Source organism: Zingiber officinale, chromosome 9B, assembly GCF_018446385.1.
Source record: "Zingiber officinale cultivar Zhangliang chromosome 9B, Zo_v1.1, whole genome shotgun sequence".
Taxonomy (NCBI): domain Eukaryota; kingdom Viridiplantae; phylum Streptophyta; class Magnoliopsida; order Zingiberales; family Zingiberaceae; genus Zingiber; species Zingiber officinale.
The window spans coordinates 91,532,532-91,556,182 of NC_056003.1; the positions used below are offsets into that span (position 1 = coordinate 91,532,532).

General features: G+C 38.3%; 2 protein-coding genes across 2 annotated transcripts; one reads left to right on the top strand and one right to left on the bottom strand.

Moving 5' to 3' along the window:
- Nucleotides 1-2,340: 2,340 nt before the first annotated feature.
- LOC122023717 (amino acid permease 4-like) lies at nt 2,341-4,442 on the top strand. The gene is made up of 6 exons (XM_042581998.1): nt 2,341-2,498; nt 2,582-2,699; nt 2,787-3,020; nt 3,093-3,186; nt 3,265-3,479; nt 3,572-4,442. Exons 2-6 carry the CDS (start codon nt 2,582-2,584, stop codon nt 4,354-4,356), a joined length of 1,446 nt encoding a protein of 481 aa, XP_042437932.1. The 5' UTR covers nt 2,341-2,498; the 3' UTR covers nt 4,357-4,442.
- Nucleotides 4,136-6,703, bottom strand: LOC122023150 (beta-fructofuranosidase, insoluble isoenzyme 3-like). The gene is made up of 4 exons (XM_042581237.1): nt 6,658-6,703; nt 5,440-6,308; nt 4,962-5,362; nt 4,136-4,876 (listed from the first exon to the last, which is right to left on the bottom strand). The coding sequence occupies exons 1-4, from the start codon at nt 6,701-6,703 to the stop codon at nt 4,594-4,596; spliced, it is 1,599 nt and encodes a 532-aa protein (XP_042437171.1). The 3' UTR covers nt 4,136-4,593.
- Nucleotides 6,704-23,651: the final 16,948 nt, after the last annotated feature.

Below are 23,651 nucleotides of genomic sequence, written 5' to 3' on the forward strand. Positions count from 1 at the left end.
AATAACTTGTCATTATATATGTATAGACATATACATATGTCAAGAAAATTTGACTAATATAAAATAGGTCAAAGATTTAGAAAACTACCTTTTAAAATGATCAATTTGAAAGAATAAATTGTCGAGAGCAATAGATTTGTCTTCTCTACAGAAGCATTTGCATCTCTTTAGTTGGGTGTTATGTTTAGATGCTGAAACAATTCGATAAAGAATAATTTAAGATAATGATTCTCTAACATAATTTAGAGATATGGATGCTTAGCTTCAATTAAATTCCTATTAAAAAGGAATTGAAAGCTCCACATTTTTTTAAAAAAAAATAAAAATAAAAATAAAAATAAAAAAAAAATGATATGATTTTCATTAAGCATTTTAGAATTTTTATACTTATTATTATTATTATTTTTCTCACACATATGAATAGTTTCTTAAGCAAGTCAAAATTAATTAGTAGTCATGATCGTGCATTAATTTCTTGTGCTTTTCAACTTCCTTTTATTGTTTTTTTTTTCAAAAAAATTATAGCATGCCATTTTAATTGAGACACTAAATTAATTGTAAATTAAGGAAAGATTAAGTGAAGGCTTGATAGTGATTAATCCTCTCATTAATTAAGGTGGATACAACAATTATCCATCTCACCTAGTTGGTAAGTTCGATCCTACCCACGCTGAGCCCAATTAGGCACTATCATGTGGGTAAATTGTTAGTGATTTCGTTGTGGGAGATAAATACAAAATTCAAATTAAATCAGACTTATATATATGAGCTTAGACTCTTGTCTCGACTGGTCCAACATTCAATGCATATAGATTGTTGTCTCTTTTCATGTATTTATTCACATTATATATACATGTGCAATAATATCAATCAACCAATATGTCTTAAAACTCCTAATGTGAGGACTAAAATCTTATTCATAATAGAATCTTTTTTCTCTCTATCCCTTTTTCCATTCACATCTCTAACCCAATTAAGGTTTTTAAGGGTCAATATATGGGCGATGGAGGGGCAATCAATCTCAAATCATGATGGGCCATGGATGGGTCTTCAAGGGTTAAAGAGATAGTAAGTAAAGGACACAAAAGAGAAAAATGTTTGCCTTCAAATATGATCTAGGCCTACCTCCACTTACTTATGTAGGTGTTTGCCTTACTACCTAACCTGACTTGACCTAACCTCTTAATGTTTGCCTTCCTACTTCACCGTACTCGTGTGACTTATTACTTTTATATTATTGTATTTGTGAATAAAAAATCATAATTTTACATAAATATATACAATGATACAAAGTAATAACAAAGAATCAATTCCTAAGAGATCAATGAATGACAAGCCCCTCAAAAAGTTATTCAAACCTAACATATTCCTCATCTAAAATAGATCAAATAGAAATACTAGCATTGTCATTTGCACCACATAGAGCTCCTCATTCTTGGGGAGAAAACAAAGAGTAGTAATTATTGAATCCATTAATTCATATGCACTTGCAAAGAATCTTCCATACCTAACTTGAAGCCATGCCATTTAATTTGGATTTATTTTTTTATATATAAAAGAAAATTGGATATCAAGTGTTTTGGTCCTTGTTCTTCCACTACTCTTTTCTTTTGCTCTCTATCCTCCAAAGTGCTCCAAGGATCCTTGATAAGCCTCTCTTTCACCTTCACCACTCAATTCCAATCATAACCTTCCTTTATTTAATTTGAGAAAACTTTTCATTTTATTCCATATATCAAACTACTTTTTCGATTTGCCTCACTTGGAAAAATAGAAATTTTTAAAAAAATTCTCTATGACCTTAAGAAGCACAAGAGTAATTTGTTTGCAAGCTATCGAGGGGTATATGTATATTCATGAACTCGGAGGGTCGAAATGTCAAAAAAAGAGTAGTACATTCTCTTTCAGTTTTTTTTTTTTAAAAATGGTAAAATATTTAAAAACAGTACTTGAAAAATAGTCAAACTTTGAATTTTCTTAAAAAGGGAAAAAAGGTGTTGACGAGAGCATTAATAATAATATCAGCGTAAGATTCCAGAATATATTAATGGGAGCTCTACAGGCCGATAGTTAATCATTACGATCGATTTCTAACATACTTCAAATGTATCATGGATCATCTAATAGTATGTGAAAAATAAATAAATAAATTTTCGTCGACCGAACAAATACTTTAATAAATAAATAAATAAATGGGATTAATTTATGTTATCATCAAACAATGAATTAAGAACCCTAATTCTCTTCACCAACGTTGGTTCTCCGCCCGTCCACGTGGAATTCCCTGCACACTGAGCTGGAACAAAAGCTAGGCAGCCATTAATGGCGACAGCTCTGCTTCTCTCTGTTTTCTTCCCTATATATCTATATATGTGAAGCTCTGCAGCGCTTATCACTCATCCATTAAGAGTAGAGCAGACAAGGAACAGCTCAAACTCTTCTCTTTCCTCATTAAAGTCGCTTATTCCCACGCCGCTGCACTCGATTCAGTGCAGAAGGTTTGAATATATCAATTCTTGATAGGAATAACAAATCTCCTCGTTGTTCATCTTGTTGTTGTGCTTGTTTTTGTGGCGAAAAGATGGGGGCGGAGAAGTACCACCAGCAGCCTGCTTTCGCTCCCATGGATGTCGTCGCGCTGGAGCACGGCAATGGCGGCAGCGAGTGCCGCGACGACGACGGGCGGCTCAAGAGGACTGGTAAGGAGACGGCCGCGGCGTGCTTTTGCTTGTTCTTGGAGCAAAATTCGAGCTTTTTTTTTTTTTTTTTCTATTTGTTGGCTTCAGGGACGTTGTGGACGGCGAGCGCGCACATCGTGACGGCGGTGATCGGCTCCGGCGTGCTGTCGCTGGCGTGGGCCATCGGGCAGCTGGGCTGGGTCGCCGGCCCCATCGTCATGCTCCTCTTCTCCTTCGTTACCTACTACACCTCCGTTCTCCTCGCCGACTGCTATCGCTCCGGCGATCCCATCACCGGCAAGCGCAACTACAGCTACATGGACGCCGTCCACGCCTACCTCGGTGAGTTCGCCGCCTCCCCCTTCGACCCCCCAGGAGAAAACAAACCTCGCTCATGTCTACCCTTTTCGACAGGCGGAGTGAAGGTGAAGCTCTGCGGGTTCATCCAGTACGCCAACCTCTTCGGCGTCGCCATCGGATACACCATCGCCTCCTCCATTAGCATGATGTGAGTGAGCTTCCCGAAGCGAAAGAGACTAAATATTCCATGGATTTTGTCTCTTCCTCACCAAGATCCATGAAACAGGGCGATCAGAAGGTCGAATTGCTTCCACGAGAAGGGCCACCAGAACCCCTGCCACGCCTCGAGCACTCCATACATGATCATCTTCGGCGTCCTGGAGATCTTCCTGTCTCAAATCCCCGACTTCGATCAGATTTGGTGGCTCTCCATCGTCGCCGCCGTCATGTCCTTCACTTACTCCTCCATCGGCCTCAGCCTCGGCATCGTCCAAGTCGTCGGTTAGCCACCAAAGCCACTCTTAATTCTCGCCGTCCAGTCCTCTCTGCGCGGTATATAACTTGTCTCCTCTCCTCTGTTCTGTTTGATGCAGCGAACGGAGGTTTCAAAGGCAGCCTCACCGGAGTCAGCGTCGGGACCGTCTCTCCGATGAAGAAGGTGTGGCACAGCCTCCAGGCCTTCGGCGACATTGCCTTCGCCTATTCTTTCTCCCTCGTCCTCATAGAAATCCAGGACACCATCAAGGCGCCGCCGCCGTCGGAGGCGAAGGTGATGAAGAAGGCGTCGTTCGTGAGCATCGTCACGACGACTCTGTTCTACATGCTGTGCGGGTGCATGGGCTACGCGGCCTTCGGCGACCAGGCGCCCAGCAACCTCCTCACCGGCTTCGGCTTCTACAACCCCTTCTGGCTCCTCGACGTCGCCAACGCCGCCATCGTCATCCACCTCGTCGGCGCCTACCAGGTCTTCTGCCAGCCCCTGTTCGCCTTCATGGAGAAGTGGGCGTCGTCCGCCTGGCCGGAGTCCGGCTTCGTCACCCGCGAGATATCCCTGCCGCTGGGCTACCGCCTGAGCCTCTTCCGGCTGGCGTGGCGTTCGGCCTTCGTGGTGCTGACGACGGTGATCTCGATGCTGATGCCCTTCTTCAACGACGTGGTGGGGCTGCTGGGGGCGCTGGGCTTCTGGCCGCTCACGGTGTACTTCCCGGTGGAGATGTACATCGCGCAGAAGAAGATCCCGAGGTGGAGCACTCGGTGGGTGTGCCTGCAAATGCTAAGCATGGCGTGCCTGGCCATCACGGTGGCGGCGGCCATCGGCTCCGTCGCCGGAATCATCACCGACCTCCAAATCTACCGTCCCTTTAAGAGTAGCTCTTAATAATTTACCGCTCCGCTTATCATCCGCGCTTTTAATTCAGTGATGTAAATAAATAATAAATAATTTAAAATATTTTTAAAAATTAATTAGACGGAATTTTATTAAACACATTCAACTCCAAATACTCTAAACAGCTCTATCTATATCCAAGAGTCTGTTATCGGCAAAAAAATAAAAATAAAACTAAAAACAAATTTAAAAGGAAAAAAAAAGCATTTTCGTTAGAGATTTATTTGATCAGATTTCCTTGTTCATGAAAGGCGTCCTAATCTCCCATGCATTCAGCTCCGAAACCTTAACATCCACTGCACCATTGTTGAACACGAACAGATGGGCATCTCTTCCGATCGCCAAGCTCGGATAAACTCTGGACGTGATGCATGTTTTTCCTCCTGCTCCAAAGCTCTCCACCACCGAGTGATCGATCAAGCTTCTAAGAGAGATCGTCTTAGACGAATCGATGTCAACGTCGACAAAGCCAGCAAAAGTCGGCTTATATATGTTCTCCCTTTTAGTTGACCTGATCATTCAGACAAAAAAAACAAGGTCAATCAAACCGTTGACTTGGACACGGGGTTTTAAAAGAGTAAGCTTAGCTCGCTCACCTGGTGGGATCATGGCAGAAGAGAACAACGTGCTTCCTCTTGTGCTTGAAGACCTTGAAGAACACTGCGGTTCTTTCTTCGTGAGCGGCATCGGCGAGAACGTAAAGCCCGAACGGGCCGACTCCTCCCTTCACATCGGCAGCGTGCCTGGCGCAGTAAGCTTGGGCATCTCCGACGTACGAAGGGTCGAAATCCTCTGCTTTTTCCAAACTGCCCATCTCGAATGTAACCTCCACATCCGCCTGAACCGCGTCGATGTTGTTTACTCGGAAGAAGCCACCGGGATTCACGACCTGATTCGCCAAAGAAACGTGCTGGCTTCTCAGCCGATCGAACTCCTCCACCGGCCACTGCAACAGCTGCCGGCCGTTCTCGTCCAGCCAAAGTTCTCTAGGAACCAACTGAAAGAAGAGGAGGAGGTTTTGAGAAATAATGAAAGAAAAGGGGGCTAAAATGGAAACAAGGGAAAAAAACTCACGATGATTCCGGACCAGCCTTTGCTGACGTCATCGGCAATGGTATCCGACTCGTTGGCCCAGCCGGTCAAAACCCTCCTCCTCTTTGCCGGATCGAAGAAGGTCTTCGAGGCGTAGAAGTTGCCGTAATCGTACCTCAACCCATCGCTGCCGTCCACCAACGCCTGGTCCGGAAGGTATCGGTCCAGCGCAGGGTAGTACGTTCCCAGAGTGTAGTACTCGAACCTCGTCCGGTCGAGGCTCACCTTCAGCACGTGCTTCACTCCGCGGCCGGTCGCCGACGTGTCCCTTCCTTCCCTCCCGCCGACCGCCACCGGGAAGAAGTCCGGGCACTCCCACATCCCCGTCCCCTTGCTCGAGTGCAGCGGGTGCTTCGCCTTCGTCCAGTTCACGAAATCCTTGCTCCGGTACAAGATCGCCACCCCTCTCTGCCCCACTTCCCTGATGCCCCCGATCGCGATGCTCCAGTGCTTGTTGTCCGGGTGGAGCCACGCCGTGGTCGGATCACGGAACTGGGTGGCGTTGATCGACGGATCGGAGGAGATCACGGGGTTGTAGTCGGGCTTGTCCCACTCACGGAGAAGGGGGTCGGATAAATTGGCCGGGAAGGCGATGTTTTGGACCTGGGTCTTGAAGTTGTCGACGATGCCGGTGTAGAGGATCACCGGCTTGCCGTCGGGGAGGACGGTGGCGGAGCCGGACCAACATCCGTAGATGTCGAAGGGCTTCGACGGGTAGATTGCCGGGTCGAGCGCGTACCAGTTGATCAGATCGGTGGACACCGAGTGGCCCCACACGATGTTACCCCACACGGAGCCATAGGGGTTGTACTGGTAGAAAAGATGGTATATTCCCTTGTAGTAAAATGGCCCTGCACACGTATTTTTTTTTAATAAAAAATATTTAAAATACCCTCAGAGTTTAGAAGTTTAATATTTCCAACGACTTTGAAATTTGACGAAAAAAAAACTTTAACCACGTACCGTTTGGATCTGCTTGCAAAAGTTGTTGATAATTAGTGGAGAAGATTCATAAGCATAAACAAGAACATAAAACAATTAGAAAAAAAAAGAAAGTAAAATACATTTATTTTAGAGAAAAAACTATAAAAATTACCATTAATCCAATTTATGGGAGGACGAAAGTGATATCTAGGTAAAAGAGTTTTGTCGACTAAGGAAGGACGAAAGTTCTTCGTACAATCGATGAGAAGAACTCACTTTTTGCAATGAAACGAGGAGAAATATAGCAACTAATGTTAACCATAACTTTGAAAGTGTATTAGACATTGTTAATGTATGGAGAAGGATGTACAAGAAGAGATTGATGAAAGATGAAAGAGAAGCCTACAATATATAATGGAGAGAATCTCTAGACTAAGTCTTATTTTGTAAATAAATAAATATTTATTATTTGATATCTTTTATGGTGATGGAGGAAATAGTAGTATATAGATGTTATCCTTACCAAATGTGTGGATATTGATTTCAATTCTTATTTGGATAAATATTTGCTGATGCAATAAGTTGAAATATTCAAAAACATTACCATAAAAGATAATTTTTTGGATAGATTTTCGAGATTTGAATTAAAATTTATTTGTATTAGCTGGAATTTGTAAATATAAGGCAAAACCATATCCATATCTTTCGTTTTAATGTACATTTAATTATAAAGTATTTTGTTTTAATTTAATTGTGTTTGAGTATTAGTTGTTATAAAATATAGACATTGTCTAGATTATAATCTTAAAAATTTTAATTGAGTTATTGTTGTTATATAAGATATATATAATTTAAAAGTTAAAAGTGAGCCAAATTCAAAACAATTTACTAAACCTAATTAATTTGTAAATTCAGAAATTTGGTTCGGTGTTTTAGGATTTTTTTAAAATAAGAAATTTTGAATTTTAAAAATTAATCAAATTGATTAAATTTATTTTTTATAAAATAATTAAAAAAGAGTTTTTTTAAATTTTTTATTAGACCGATTAAATTTTAATTAAAAATATTTAGTTTTTTTTTTAAAAAAAATTAATTAATTTGGTTATAAACCAATTTTATATCGATTCAGTTTATTCGATTTTAATTATAAAATTCGGTTAATTTAGTTAGTAAAAAAACTCTAATTAATTCAATTTCGAATAGTTCGGTTTATATTAATTGTTATTTATAGTGAATTGTGAAAACATAATTGTTGTTAAAAACTTTATCATTACTTCAAATTAAAAAAATTCTTATAAACTTTCAAATATAATTTATTAAAAAATAATATATTTATATATTAAATATTTTTAATCAACTAAATAAGGTAAATTTGACTAATATAAAAAAGGCAATGAATAATAACATTAACAATGATAATAACTTGTGGAGGAGCTAGAGCAATAATAACATTATAAAGATAACGAGGAAGAGGATAAAAAAATTTATAGAAAAATAATATTAAATGTGTTTTTACTATTTTTATATAAAAATATTAATTACTAATAAATAGTATTTATTAGATAAACCTAAATTGGACGATGACCAATAAAAAGTTAAAATTATTTATCAAATTTTGTTTAGAAAAATTATATATCAAGAAATCTAAGGTAAAAAAAATTAAATTCACGATGAAATTTAATTCAGTAAAAAATTATAATTAAAAATTATCGAGTAAATAAATCTCAATAAAAATGTATTCTAATCCATAATTTTAAATATTAACTCATATGTTTACAAAATAAATTAATAATTATATTTTTATTTAATAAATATAATATATAAATTTTTTTGAAATGTGATAGTGAAAAATAAGGGCCTAGGCCTTGAGCCGGTTCGTTCGATCCGGGTATTGTCTGAACTAACTGGTCGACATTTGTGTCTTTTTTTTTTATTTTTTTATTTTTTTTGCTTTACATCCATCATTGACGACCGCCCCTTGCCTACAGTAGAAATGGGGTAAAATTTTTCCACGCTATTTCAAACAGTCGCAACCGCCAGATTTCAATGGTTTTAGGATTTAAGACATTTTTCACAGCGAAGATAACATTCACGGTGAAAAACGGAAGATAACAATTCATTGTCACTTGAAGCGCTAGAGGGAGACTACAATCAAGAAGTTGAAAATGGTCAAATTTCAAAAGTATAATATGGAGTCCCTGATTTATCTATGCTAGAAAACATTGAGGTAAAAATTAAAAACTCCATGGAGTAAGTTACAAGTAGATACGATTATGAACCGTGTGAAAGATGCTTATTTATTATATTGTCAATATGCACATCCCAAGGGATTAGTGTGAGAAAAGAAGATCAACAATGTTTTTCTCATACTAATGAACTTCAATCAAAGGAATTTAATTGTTCATGTCAAGGTTTGAAAGACGAAAAAAGTTCTAGTAAAAATATTCCAGTTTATCAAAAACCAGTCTCTAGAACTAACTATAAAGCCAAATTGAAGATTACAAGGGAGAGAGAAGGTAAATGGCGGGTGAGTAAATTTTTTGTGGAGCATAACCATGAGATGTTTACACCTAATCAAACTCATTTGTTAAGATCGGCACTCAATATATCATATGCAAAAAAATCTACTCTAGAAGCTATGGTAAATGCTGGAATACCTATCTCTATGCTATTTCTTTTATGGAAAATGAAGCATGTGGACTCAAAAATTTAAGTTTTATTAGAAAAGATGCATATGACCATTTGAGTCGTGAAAAAACATACCAAAGTTGAGAATGGAGATGCTACTGCACTTATTCAATATTTTATAAATAAGGCGAATAAGGCAAATTACTTTTACTAGAATGTGAATGATAATTATAGGGCGATGAACTTTTCTTTAGGGAGTATAGATGTACGGTTGATTATGAATATTTTGGTGATGTCCTATGAATTGATACAACATATAGAACAAATAAGTATAATTTGATATGTGCTTGAAAAATGGGCTATTGCTTTTAGTAATGGAAGGTTTAGTGCGGGACTTTTGGCTACTTCTACAAATATAATTTTGAAAAAGTCAGGTAATAAGATGAGTTCTTTGTATGAATTTGTGATGAATTATGGAAAGATTCAAGATAATTAGTGACTAGAGGAGAAGGTTGAGGATACTTGTTGTCTTTATGGTAAGGTTGTACAAATTTTGAAAAATCATCCACTATTAATTTATGCTGCTGATGTTTATATATAATTACCGTATACCAGTTATTTGAAATTGAATTGGCTAATTCTTTGAATTGCCAATATGCTGAACCACCATCTTGTTTTGGTAATGATCGGAATTGGACCATGAACAAAATAAAATCTCATGATGAAAATCCAAGGGCACGTGACATTCAACAAGTAGAATCATGGAATAAAGTGCAGTTGTTATAAGTTTGAGGTGATGGGGATTTTGTGTAAGCATGCTTTGATTGTGTTTAATTGTATGGATGTCACTGTTTTACCCAACTGTTATATTTTAAAGAGATGGATGAAAAATGAAAGAAATAGAATTAACTTTGATTTTCAAGAAAGTGGCAGTGGTGATATTGGTGGTCATGTTTCTGAGATGGCGTTTGTCAACCAACTAATGAGATTGATATATGATCTAACTCAATTGAGTAAACCACATGAGGATGTGAGAAAAATATTATGTAGGTTGGTTGACAATGCAAAAGATGAAATCTCCGAACTTATCTCGAAGTTGAGTGTAGATGATGAGAAATCATGTGATGATATTCAAAGTGATGAAGTTTGCATACATAACCTACTTACTGTTGGGACATTGACGTCCGGTAGAGGGGGGTGAATAGCGTCTCACCCAAATCGTCATTTCCTACACTTGTTAGTACGCAACGGAAAATAAAAATGCAAACTAACAAATAGAATGCTAAACCTAGAGGTAATAACCAAGACAATCAAACCTCTAACATGTTTATGTAACGTGGTTTGGAGATCACTTACTCCTACTCCACGACTGTCCGTAAGGTGGACGATCCCGATTCGTCGGTGGATGACTCTCTGGAAAACCTTCGGCTAGCTCAAGCTCATTGTCGGTGGAGAAACCTCACCACAAATACTTGAATACAAGCACACTAACCACAGGAGGGCTTAGGAGACTTTAATAGGCTTTAACCAAGTCTATTTTGTCAACCTTAACCAAGCTCCCAAGGCTTGGTTATATAGGCAACGGGTTGGAAACCCCGCCTACCAGTCGACTGCCAAAACCATCAGTCGATTGACTTCTTGTGGAAATTCGACCGTTACATCCCAACAGCTCGATACCAGTAGACTGGTAAAACCACCAGTTGACTGTCCAGTCGACTACACCAGTCGACTGATGAAACCACCAGTCGACTAGTACAGTACTGTTACAGTAACGCTATAGTACTGCTACAGTAACCCCCTAATCCTAGGATTTAACCCGCGAGTACATTCACTCAGCACTCGTCCTCGCCCGACTAACCTAGACCTAGCCTTCTAGTCTCCTCCATCAGCCTTGTGTCCCTCAGATGCCTCCCCATCTTTCACGTCTTATTTTTTGGAGCTTTCATCGACCTTGTCATTGTTGTTGGGTCTTCCTTTGCCAAGAGGTCGTACCTCCGGGACTTCATCCATTGTCAAGTCACACTTGGACTTACGTTGCTAAGACTACATGCTTGGACTTACACCGCCAAGACTCATCCTTGGACTTTCCTCTGCCAAGATCACCCTTGGACTTTCTTTGTTATACCTGTATCCTGCACACTCACAATGCATATCAAATACAATAATAAACTTAACTTAAACCTTTGCCCAAATATTAAAACATAGGGTACCCAGATTGCTCCAACACTTTCTGCTAAAGAAAAAGGAGTTACAAATGCAAATATTACACAACACTGGGATCCTAAGAGCAAAAAAAGAAAAGGGAAGGGAAAAGCTCAAGTTTCAAGTAAGTTTTCATTTATTCAAAATTTTATTCAAATAATCATTATATGGTTAATCAACCACTAAGTTTGTAATTTTCTTAGACTTGCTAGGTGCAAAAGGAACCAAAAGGAAGGGACAAAATTCACAAGATAGCACCAACACAAGGGAAATGAATTATATACCATCACAACAACACTCAAATTCTACCCTATCGCAATATCGGTCTACATCTTCTCAAGTTCCATCTCTATTTAGGCATAATCATCATTTTTCCAGTATTCAAATCAAATGGTAACTAATTCTTTTTTAATTTTCAATATGGAAGATGAATTTAGACACAATCAATATTTATATCTTAGATTTATTTTTTATTAAAAAATACAGTTTAGAGGTCCTCATTCATCACAATTTTGGAGGTCCTCGTGTCACTTTGGGGGTGCTCATTCTTCACAAGTAAGAAATTTTATCGAAGAAAATTAAATTTATTTACAAATTCGAAGAGGAGACTTGGTGCAACGGTAAAGTTGTTGCTTTGTGACAAAAATGTCACAAATTTGAATCCTGGAAATAGTCTCTTGTAAAAGTAGAGTAAGGCTGCGTACAATGAATCCTTCCCTGGGACCCTGCATGGCGGGAGCTTCGTACACCGGGCTGCCCTTTTCTTTTTACAAATTCATTAAATTTTTACATTGTTAAGGGACGTGGACATGATCATGATAATTGAAGAAGCATGAATTGTTGATAAGGATGCTATCATCGTTGTCATTCATATTGTTGATATTTGAAAAATTATACATTGTATTAATTTTCAAATCTTGCTTAGTAAATTATTATTTTGATGCATCAATAAGCTAGTTTTAATGGAGGAAATGGTGGAGGCCTATCGGTTAAAGAATTGAGAATGTTTGTTGGAGCAAGAACAACGTTTAGGGATTATCGTGCTTGATGTTCTTGCTAGAACCATCATCTTATGCACTTTCCATCAAGCCAGGTTAGGCACTTTAAACTTTAAATGATACATAAAATAAAATAAATATATATAACCTCCTCCAATCCAACATTTGGGATCACCTATAGTTTTCAAACAAACTAAATGACACTAAATTGATCTAGCATTACATTTTCTAACTAACACTGACCATCTTCAGCTTTCCTAGATTTTCTTTGTGAGATTCAACTGGAAGTTGCACATGAACTTTCCTTGGACTAGTCTTGAATGATGTTGTTGAACGTCACTTCTTCACATTTTCCTCAAAAGCTCTTATCGCTTCTGCCCAAGTCGTGAACTTTTGATATAAGGGTTTTATTACTTTCCTAGCCACTTTTGGATTTTTTTTCTAAAACAAATAATGTTCTTTAGGTTGGTTGTGACTAAGATTGCTATAAAAAATCGATATACAACACGCATGAACACATGATCAAAAAAGAAAAAAAACATAAACACAAAGCCAAACAAGATCATTATTTATAAAAAAAAAATCATGTAAGAACACCAAAGAGATTAACATAGTGATGAGTGTTGGACCGTGATCATTCGATAGAGGGGGGGTGAATATCGATTATAAAAATTTCGAAAAGAGTGAGCGCAGCGAAAAAGACAAAGTCAGAACAATGCTAACACAAGAACCAATTTTACTTGGTTCAGAGCCTTTGGCGACTCCTACTCCAAGGCCCGCACACAAGGGTGCTTTCGTTGGGTAATCCACTAGCAATTCGAATATTTGATTATAAACAGTTAAGTACAGGAATGCTAGAAAAATAAATACCGACAATGAAAAGAAATGGAGCAGAGAAAGAGAACTCGTCGGAGATCGCGACGTTGCAGGAGGACAAGAGAGCAGTTCTTCAGTTCTGAGTTGTTTGATTGTTAGAGTTGGTTGATTGTGAGAGTTGGTTGATCGGTCTGGGGACCGATCAGCCTAGGGCCTGATCGGTCCACAGACCGATCAGGAGTCTCCCAGACCGATCAGGTTGGAGCCTGATCGGTCCAGGCCTAGCCGTTGCGACATAACGGCTAGATTTCTGTGTTGCTCTTTGTCTTCTTCACAGGTGCAGCAGGTGCAGAATATATATCGAGGTCGAGGGCCTCTACAGTAACTCTTCTTCTTGTTCCTCACTCTTGCGATCTGAGCTTTGCTGAGCTCTGTGTTTTTGAAGCTTCGTGTGAGCTTCCCTCGGCTGGTTTGCTGATCAGTTGCTGCTGGCATCGTGAAGTTGTTGCTTCATCGAACTCCAGTCGACAAGAAGGCAAGCAAAGTATTGTTACATTCATATTCTTCTTGTTTTCTTGCTCTATCTTGTACTCCTTTATTGCTGTTGCAAAAGAGTTTGTGGCGAGTTTTCTCCACCTAGAAGGAGTTGTTGTTAGCCGGTTTTCCGGGGTCTCATCCACCGACGGATTGATAGGCTTCGTCCACCTTACGGACACGCCGAGGAGTAGGAGTATCATCTCCGAACCTCGTTACATCATCGTGTTTGAGGTTTGATCTTCTCCACTTTCGTTTCTACATTGTATTTTCGCTGCGCTAACTCAAATTGTAGGAAGAAACGATAATTTGAGGTCGGCTATTCACACCCCCCCTCTCTAGCCGCTATCCAAAGGTCCTAACAAGTGGTATCAGAGCAAGGTTGCTCTTCATCGGATTAACACCCGGGGGAGCACAAGCTAGAGAATGGATCTACTTGAAGAAGACATCATGATTCCACCCTTCTACGATCGCGACGACTTCGCGTATTGGAAGGTAAGAATGAAGTATTTTCTTATGACTAACCTAGTGAATTCGAATTGTGTACGAGTAGGTTTTACTCCTCCGGTGGATAAAAAGGAAGAACCTCTTGAGAAGAAGAAGTGGACGAAGGAACAAATCCACCAATCCACAATCAATGACGAGGTAACGAAAATCCTTCAATTTTCATCACCTAATGATATCTTGTGTAAGATAGGTGGATACAACGATGCCAAGGAGTTGTGGAACAACTTGGCTAAGTTCCATGAGGAGAGCTCCAATTCAAGTCATGAAGAGGAGTCAAGTGAGCAAAGTAGCTCACATCATAGAGGTATGGAATTAGAAGTTGAGGGCTACTCAACATCTAAGGAAGAAGAGGAGGAGAGTTCTTCATCAAGATTGGTGCAAGAAGAAGCCTCTACCTCCGGAAGGGATGAAGAAGAGAGTTTATGTTCATCCTCAACCCTAGGTAACTCAAGCAACTTAATTTCAAGTAAATTACATATAATGTGCTTTGAGTGTAGGGAATATGGGCATTACAAGAGTAAATGTCCAAAGAGGATTAGGAAGACTCCACCTGCACCAAAAATCAAGGAAGCTGGAGTCCCGATACGCAAGGGCAAGGAGCACGTGGTGTGCTTCCAATGCAAGCAAAGGGGACATTATAGGAGCCAATGTCCGAGGGGGAGGCAACCTTACAAGGGTAAGAGACCAAGCACATCTATGGGGGGAGCTAAGGCAAACCCTAAGGTATCTTTTAAGGCACATTATTGCAATTCTAATAAGAAACATGCTAGTAGCTTTATTGCAATTGCCAATGATGATAAGCATGATAACCATAGAAACCGATACATGTGCTTAGGTGCCAAACATGTTAGTCTAGGTAAGGATGATACTAGAAATGCCAACCCTAGAATTAACTCATCTAAGGTTAAGGAAAACCTAGATAGGAATCCCAAAACAACAAGACATATGCCTAGGAATACCTCAAAGAAAAATGACAAATTAAAACTTGAGGTATTAGAGAAGGAAAATCAAGTCTTGAGGTCAAGACTTGACACCTTAGAAAAGACTCTTAAGAATTTGGAGAAGTCAACTCTAGGGTCTAAGGGTCAAAAGCAAAAGCCCAAGGACATAAGAGGTTTGAGTCACAAACCTAAGTCTCAAGTGGTCAAGCCCACTTACCATAATGTTCCATTCGATTATGGAACAAGACCTAGGGCTAGGAAGACCATCACCAAGGTCACAAGGGGGGTCACCCCTAGAGTTGATCTTGATGAGTCCCAAATGACCAAGGCTTTAAAGCTTAGGAGGGTCATTAGGAGGGTTGCTAGGGAAGTCATCCCTAGTGAATATTTAGTGAACCAAATGAGCTCAAATAGGTTTTGGGTTCCTAGGAGCGTGATTTCATCACGCTAGATGGTTTAGGGTGTGCCCATCTTATTTGGATAGGTAGTTAACCTAATCATGACAAAAGGTAGCATTTTAGGAAGTTTCAAGGTATAACCAAGCCTTGAAAATGAAATTAAAAATTATTCCTAAGATGATTAGGATGTGCCAACCACATTTGAGGAGTTTTCTAGGATCAATCTAATTGGCACATAGTGATCTAAAAATCTTTAGTATATGATTTTAGGTCTATTACACTTAGGAATATAGAATTTGTGGCAAAATGATCAAAATTATCAAAAATGGCAACTAAGGCTAGAATTAGGTATTTTCTATACCTTTATATGTTATTTGCCGTATATTGTTTGCCATATGCCATGTCATGACATCATATTTATTTTATTATCATTTGAAATGTCATGATAATGCTTAGGTTAGTTATATGTCATGCCTTATTTAAGTTTCATACTTTATGACATGACATCATGACATTGGCACATGTTTTCACTTATAATATTATTTTATGCCATGTCATTATCTCTTGCATTTACGATCAATTAAATTGATTTAAGGATAAAAACTCAATTTGATATGGAAATCAAATTGTTGTCTAGAAAATGCATGAGAACTTAGCTTAAGATGACCTAAACCCATATCTCACATCAAAATTGACTTGGATGTGTTTGATACACCTTAGATGTGTGTGAGATATTAGGATTATGAGTTAGGATCAAGGTGCATAGCTCTTGTACCTAGATGTGCCTAATTCTAAATTGAGGATCATAGGGAAAGCTTGTGTACAAGTCATGTACATTTAGCCCTAAGATTGTGGTCCTAAATTGAATGGTTTAAAATCATTTCAAAATTGATTTGAAAAACCTTGATGAAGCTTTTCTAGTGATAGCATTCATCATTGAGCAAGTTGATACAAAGATGGATTAACCTTGAGCTATTTCAAAGTTTTTCGAACTTTGTATCAAGATTTGAAAATGGAAGTTATTTTCATATAAAACTATTTTTCCATGATAATATATGTTATGAGGAATGTATCTCAAAATTTTACAATTTTTGGAATTTTCTGTGAATTTTTAGGGGTTTCTAAATTTCGGGAGAAAAATCAGAAATTCCTATCAGAGCTTTGTGGACCGATCAGAGGGGATGCTGATCGGTCCAGGGAGGTCTGGATCGGTCACTGGACCGATCCAGGGAAGTGTGGATCGGTCTGGTGACCGATCCAGTAAAGGGCTGAGCGTGCCAAAATGCTGATTTTCGACTGATTGTCTGAAATTTCAGCTGGAAGTTGGTATTTTAGATTTCTAAAGGATTGAAACTCTCCAAGACATTGTTGGTGCAATGGTCAAGGGGGAGTTGACCTTTAGGGGGAGTTTTACCTATTGGTCAAGCAGGAGTTGACTTTTAGGGGGAGTTTTTACTCGTCAAGATGAGTGATATGGGATGGTCACTATGTTGATTGTTGTATTTAGTATCAAGGGGGAAATTAAGGGTTTCAATGAAACTCTTGACCTTGATTCACTCTTTTTGATGTGTGTCAAAAAGGGGAAGAATGTTTAGAAAATGTTCAAGGAAGAACATTGGAGTTTGGGGAGAATGTTCAAGGAAGAACATTGGAGAACTATTGGAAAACCTAAGTTAGGTTATCGGGTTAATCTAACTTGATTATGGTTTTTGTCAAACATCAAAAAGGGGGAGATTGTTGATGCAACCTTAGGTCAAGGTTGACCTATTTGACCCGACTCGAGTTGACCTGACTCGAGGTGTATTTTGATGTTTGACGAGAATAGAAAAGTTGTATCTTGATGTTTGACAAGAATACAAACTTGGGAGATTGTGGGTGCAACCTTTGGTCAAGGTTGACATGGTTGACCCGACTTGAGTTGACCTGACACGGGAAAAGTCCAAGTATGGAGACTTGGCACGGAAAAGTCCAAGCAGGGAGCTTGGCACGGGAAAAGTCCAAAGTATGGAAGCTTGGCATGGGAAGTCAGAGAGGGCTCGGTAGCTCGTTCTCCTGACTAGGTCAGAGAGGGCTCGGGAGCTCGTTCTTTGGACCGGACGAAGTCGGAGAGGGCTCGGTAGCTCGTTCTCCGGACTAGGTCAGAGAGGGCTCGGGAGCTCATTCTCTGGACCGGAGGAAGTCGGAGAGGGCTCGGTAGCTCGTTCTCCGGACTAGGTCGGAGAGGGCTCGGGAGATCGTTCTCTGGACCGGATGAAGTCGGAGAGGGCTCGGTAGCTCATTCTCCGGACTAAGTCAGAGAGGGCTCGGTAGCTCGTTCTCTGGACCGAACGTGGAAGTCGGAGAGGGCTCGGTAGCTCGTTCTCCGGACTAGGTCAGAGAGGGCTCGGTAGCTCGTTCTCTAGACCGGGAAGGCTTTAGGGTTTAGGGCTGGGAAGCTCTAAGGCATTGGATCGGTCTGGTGACCGATCCAGTGATACTCTGATTGTCTGGATCGGTCTGGTGACCGATCAGTAACCAAACAGAATGTTTCTGTGGGTTAACTGATCGGTCTGTAGACCGATCAGGAAGCGATGGACTTCAGAGAGCGATAGGAGGGGATCGGTCTGTGGACCGATCCACCTATAGTCTGATCGGTCCACAGACCGATCAGACTTCGAAGCCAACTCTCTGTGAGAGTTGGTTGATCGGTCTGGGGACCGATCAGCCTAGGGCCTGATCGGTCCACAGACCGATCAGGAGTCTCCCAGACCGATCAGGTTGGAGCCTGATCGGTCCAGGCCTAGCCATTGCGACACAACGGCTAGATTTCTGTGTTGCTCTTTGTCTTCTTCACAGGTGCAGCAGGTGCAGGATATATATCGAGATCGAGGGCCTCTACAGTAACTCTTCTTCTTGTTCCTCACTCTTGCGATCTGAGCTTTGCTGAGCTCTGTGTTTTTGAAGCTTCGTGTGAGCTTCCCTCGGCTGGTTTGCTGATCAGTTGCTGCTGGCATCGTGAAGTTGTTGCTTCATCGAACTCCAGTCGACAAGAAGGCAAGCAAAGTGTTGTTACATTCATATTCTTCTTGTTTTCTTGCTCTATCTTGTACTCCTTTATTGCTGTTGCAAAAGAGTTTGTGGCGAGGTTTCTCCACCCAGAAGGAGTTGTTGTTAGCCGATTTTCCGGGGTCTCATCCACCGACGGATTGATAGGTTTCGTCCACCTTACGGACACGCCGAGGAGTAGGAGTATCATCTCCGAACCTCGTTACATCATCGTGTTTGAGGTTTGATCTTCTCCACTTTCGTTTCTACATTGTATTTCCGCTACGCTAACTCAAATTGTAGGAAGAAACGATAATTTGAGGTCGGCTATTCACACCCCCCCTCTCTAGCCGCAATCCGAAGGTCCTAACAACTGGAAGGGAGTGACTGTGAGGACGCATTCCCAGGAAGGGAACTTAGGCGCCGATCCGACTTAGAACCATTTCGGAACTCTAAGTCAAGATCTTGACTAGATTCTGGTCTCGGAGAGATGGAATCTAATTCATACTCCTTCTGTCTAACTATAAACTGTGCTAACACTTTGTTTTGTAGGATATATATTATTTATTTGCCTCGGACTAACCTTGTCTTGCAGGAGAAGATGTTTTCTGGAGAAAGGTGGTCCGGGCGCCCGGAGGGGATCCGGGCGCCCAGAGGCTAATTCTATCCTCTGACGTGACGTCGACACGTGGAGCACGCTAGTTGGGTCAGCCACATCATGATCGAGGCGCCCTGAACCCTCCTATATAAGGAGGGTCAAGGCTGAAGCTTCAAAAACTGTTGGTGCAGCGGGGACAGACAAAAGGGGGGTGAATTGCCTGCAATAAAAAAATTATACCCTCCTCGGATTTTCAACTCAAAGAGATGCAATAGCTATAAAGTAATAAAGAGGTAAGACTTAACAAAAATGAAAAGGAACTCAGCAGTTAACCTAGTTACAACCAAGTGGGTTGTTAATCCAGGGCAATGAAAGAGCACACTAGAAAGAACTCCTTTGCTGGAGGCGGAGAAGCCTTTTACACTTAGAGAGCACAGAACTATTGCTTAGAGAATGAGAGTACAGAGTTGATAAAAATCGTTCGTATTCGATGATCTTCAATAGCTACCCGAGACCCTCTTTATATAGGGGTTCTAGAGTCTATATGTTAACCTGATCTTCAGGATCAGGTTTGACTAGAGAGGGATCGGTCGACCGATCCCCAGGTTCGGTCGACCGAACCTGCTATACCTGCCCATCTTTCCGTCCAGATGCAGTCTCTGTTGATCGAGCTCTGGTTCGGTCGACCGATCCTTGTGTTCGGTCGACCGATCGGCCAACGATCTTCCTCTGCGCTGGCCCGATGAAAACGCTCGACTCAGTCTCTGGATAATCTTGGGTTCGGTCGACCGATCAAGAGGTTCGATCGACCGATCAGTCCTCTAACGGCTGGCTTGCTGACGTGGCTTCTGACGTGTCACCAGCAGTTGGTCTTCTGAGGATTAGGGTTCGGTCGACCGATCAATAGGTTCGGTCGACCGAACCATTGACAAGTCAACTCCGGTTGACTTGCTCCGGTTCGGCTCCTTAGGTGATTGCGGCCCACCAGAATAGGGCTCACCCGAACCCAATTCCCGACCTTCTCCTCGAGCAAGCTTCCGTCCGGCTTCTCGTCCCTCGAACACCGTGCACGTTCTTCTCGCTCCACCGGAGTACTCTTCCGCAGCTCTCTCGTCCTTCGGACGCACCGAGCCCGTCGGCTCCCTTCCCGTGTCGTCCTTCTCGCTAGCTGCGTCTTCCGCTCGACTTCCTGTGCTCCTAAGTTCCTGCACACTCAGACACAGGGGTTAGACAAAACGCAGGACCTAACCAACTTGGTTGATCACATCAAAACTATCACGGGGTCCAACAAAAACAACTCAAGAACTACTCTCCTATGCTCCTGCGACGCTCTTCTGACGACACACTCTTCTTTTAATTCCTTGTTCTCGTCGGTATACTTTTATTTTAAAGCAATTGTACTTAGTTTGTAATAATTTACGAATTGCTAGTGAATTGTCCATCGAAAGCACCCTTGTGTGCGGGCCTTGGAGTAGGAGTCAACACAGGCTCCAAACCAAGTAAATCAAACTGTGTTAGCGTTGTTCTCTCTTTTTGCTTATACATTTTCCGCTGCGTAATCTCTCGATAAAAGTTTTAAATCGATATTCACCCCCCCCTCTATCGACTTTCACGATCCAACAAGTGGTATCAGAGCAGGTACCGCTTTGATTTGATGTAACCACCAATCAAGCAAAGGGGGGTGTTTTTAAAGAAAAAATTAGATATCGTTGATCTTTAAAAAATTAGGTACGCCTTTCATTTTTTTTCCCTCTAAAATTATTTTTGAAAAATACATCATCATATTTTCACCATGGCTTAGTATTGACAAAATATTACATTTTCAAAAATTTGAAATAATATTTTTTTATTTTTTTTTAAAGTAGTGGAATACTATTTTTTTCAGCTCGGCTAATCCAAAACCAAGTCTTGGGACTTTTTCTCTGTTTCCTTGTGTGTAAGACCAATGTCTCTTCAAGAAGGACAGAACCCCCACGAGACACCACTATACGTTGAAGAAGATTTCAACTACTGGAGGCGAAGAATGGAATGTTTCTTAGGAAGCTTAGATTTCGATAATGTGCTAATATTGAGAAAATCTTCTCAGGACTCAGAATTGAACGAAAATGTAAGTAAACTTATTTGTAATGTTTTACCTAACAATATTTTATGCAGACTAGAAAAGTACAAGAATGCATATGAGCTTTGGACCCAGTTGATCAAGCTTCACGAGACGTCGATGGAACTAGAGGATCAAGTTAAAATCGAATCCGGACTCGAGTCAAATCCAAAGGAGAAGCCCACTGAATTAGGGGTTGCGCTCAAGGTGAGTGATATTTACCAAAATACCCCTGCTAATAGTAGTTTAAAAAATATAAGCATTGATTTGGTTATTTCTGAAAATATATGTGAAAATAATATAGTTGACAATAATTATGAAAATACCCCTAGGATATTATCTGATAAAACAAATCTAATTAATTTAGAAAATTTAAAAAATCTGAAAATAATTAATAAACCTAAAAATTCAAACTTAAACCTAAACAAATCTGAAAACTCAAATGATAGAGATGACAAGGTCAATATTGATCTAGATAAAATTAATAAATTATTTAATAATTTAGACAATATTAATCTAGAAAATCCTATCCAAACCTAAGATACTTTAATTAACAAAAAATTAAATTTTAATGATAAAAATAATCTAATAAATTTCACTAATTATATCAACTTAAAAGACAAAGAAAATATAAAAATAAAATCAAACACTTTGATAAAATCAAAACTAAATTTAATAAAATTAAAATTAAATGTTAAAGATAACAAATTAAACAAAGATAATCTGAAAAATTCAAAATTAACAATTAATAAAAGGTTAAGAGATAAACCTTTAAGGAAATATAATTCAAACACTTTAATTAATTTAAATTTAAAAATTAATAAAAACTTAAACATTAACACTAGTCTATTAAATATAGATAATTCAATTAACTTAATAAAATTAAAAGAAAAATCAAATATTAAATACACTCTCTTAAAGAAAGATAATTTGACCTATTTAATTAATTCAAAATTAAAAACTTAAATCTAAATTACAAATTAAACATTAAATTTTAACCAAAACTAAATTATACAAGAAATCTTAAAAAGGAAAATCAATAATTTAGGGGGAGACTCCAGAATAGCTGACACATCCAAAAATAATCTACCTAGCAGGGTAACCAAAATTAACCTATCCGACATAGTAACCAAACATAAACCTACCCGGCAGGGTAATTAGGATTAGAGTAAAAAGGGACAAGGTTTAACTTGACCTACGGTACTGGTGAAGTTTTGGATGACAGTACGTTAGGGAAGCTTAGTCTATGCATGTCTAAGAAGATATGACTTCGACCTGGTGCATTTGGCTAAGTGGAACTAGCTGAAACTACCCCTTACGGATCATAACCAGTTAGACCAGAGTTTTGTATTAAGTTCCATGGATAGGACTATTTGAAAAACCTCGAAGACTTGGCTACTATAATGATGTCCAGGTGACTCACCATAGCAAAAAAATTTATCCGAAGAATGTCTATTTGTTGAGCCCAAAGCTAAACCTGAATCTAACATAAAGTTAAACCAAATCCTAAAATTGAATCAAATTCATCTCACAAAATTATAAGATTCCCTCATTGAAAACTTAGATCGGGTGAGATGACTAAGGATTAAAATTAAAATTAAATTAACTTAAATTAAATTAACTTAAATTAAATTAAATTAAATTAAAATTAAACTAAACGAAATTAAAAATTATTTTAAAAATCTCTTTAACATAAAACTATTTTAAAAATATTTTAAACTTAAAATTATTTTAAAAATCTTTTTAACTTAAAATTATTTTAAAAATCTTTTTAACTTAAAAATTATCTTAAAAACCATTTTAATTTTAAAATGATCTTAACTTAAAGATCATATTAAAAATTATTTTAACTTAAATATTATTGTAAAAAAAATTAAAATTTTAAAAATTATTTTAAAAAACTTTAAAAATTATTTCAAAAAAAACTATTAAAAATCATTTTAATTTTTTTTTTTAAATTCTTTTAAAAAATCATTTAAAAATTATTTTAAATTTTTTCTAAATTCTTTTAAAAATCATTTTAAAAATTCCTTTAAAAATTATCTTAAATATTATTTTAAAAATCATATTAATTTTTTTTAAAAAATATTCTTTTAAAAATCATATAAAATTATTTTTTTAAAAAATTAAAAAATTTAAATTTTTTTTTAAAATTCTTTTAAAAATCATTTAATTTTTTTTTAAAAAAATATTTTAAAAATTCCATTAAAAATTCTTTTAAAAATCATTTTAAAAATTCTTTAAAAAATCATTTAAAAAAAACTTTACAAATTATTTTAAATTCTTTTAAATTATTTTTAAAACTTTTAAGATTCTTTTAAAAATTTTTTTGAAAACTTTTAAAAATCATTCTAAAAATTATTTTTAAAAACTTTAAAATTCTTTTAAAAATCATTTTAAAAACTTTAAAAATCATTTTAAAAATTCTTTTAAAAAATTCTTTAAAAAATTCCTTTTAAAATTATTTTAAATATTCTTTTAAAATCATTTTAAAATTTTTAAAAAAACATTCTTTTAAATATTATT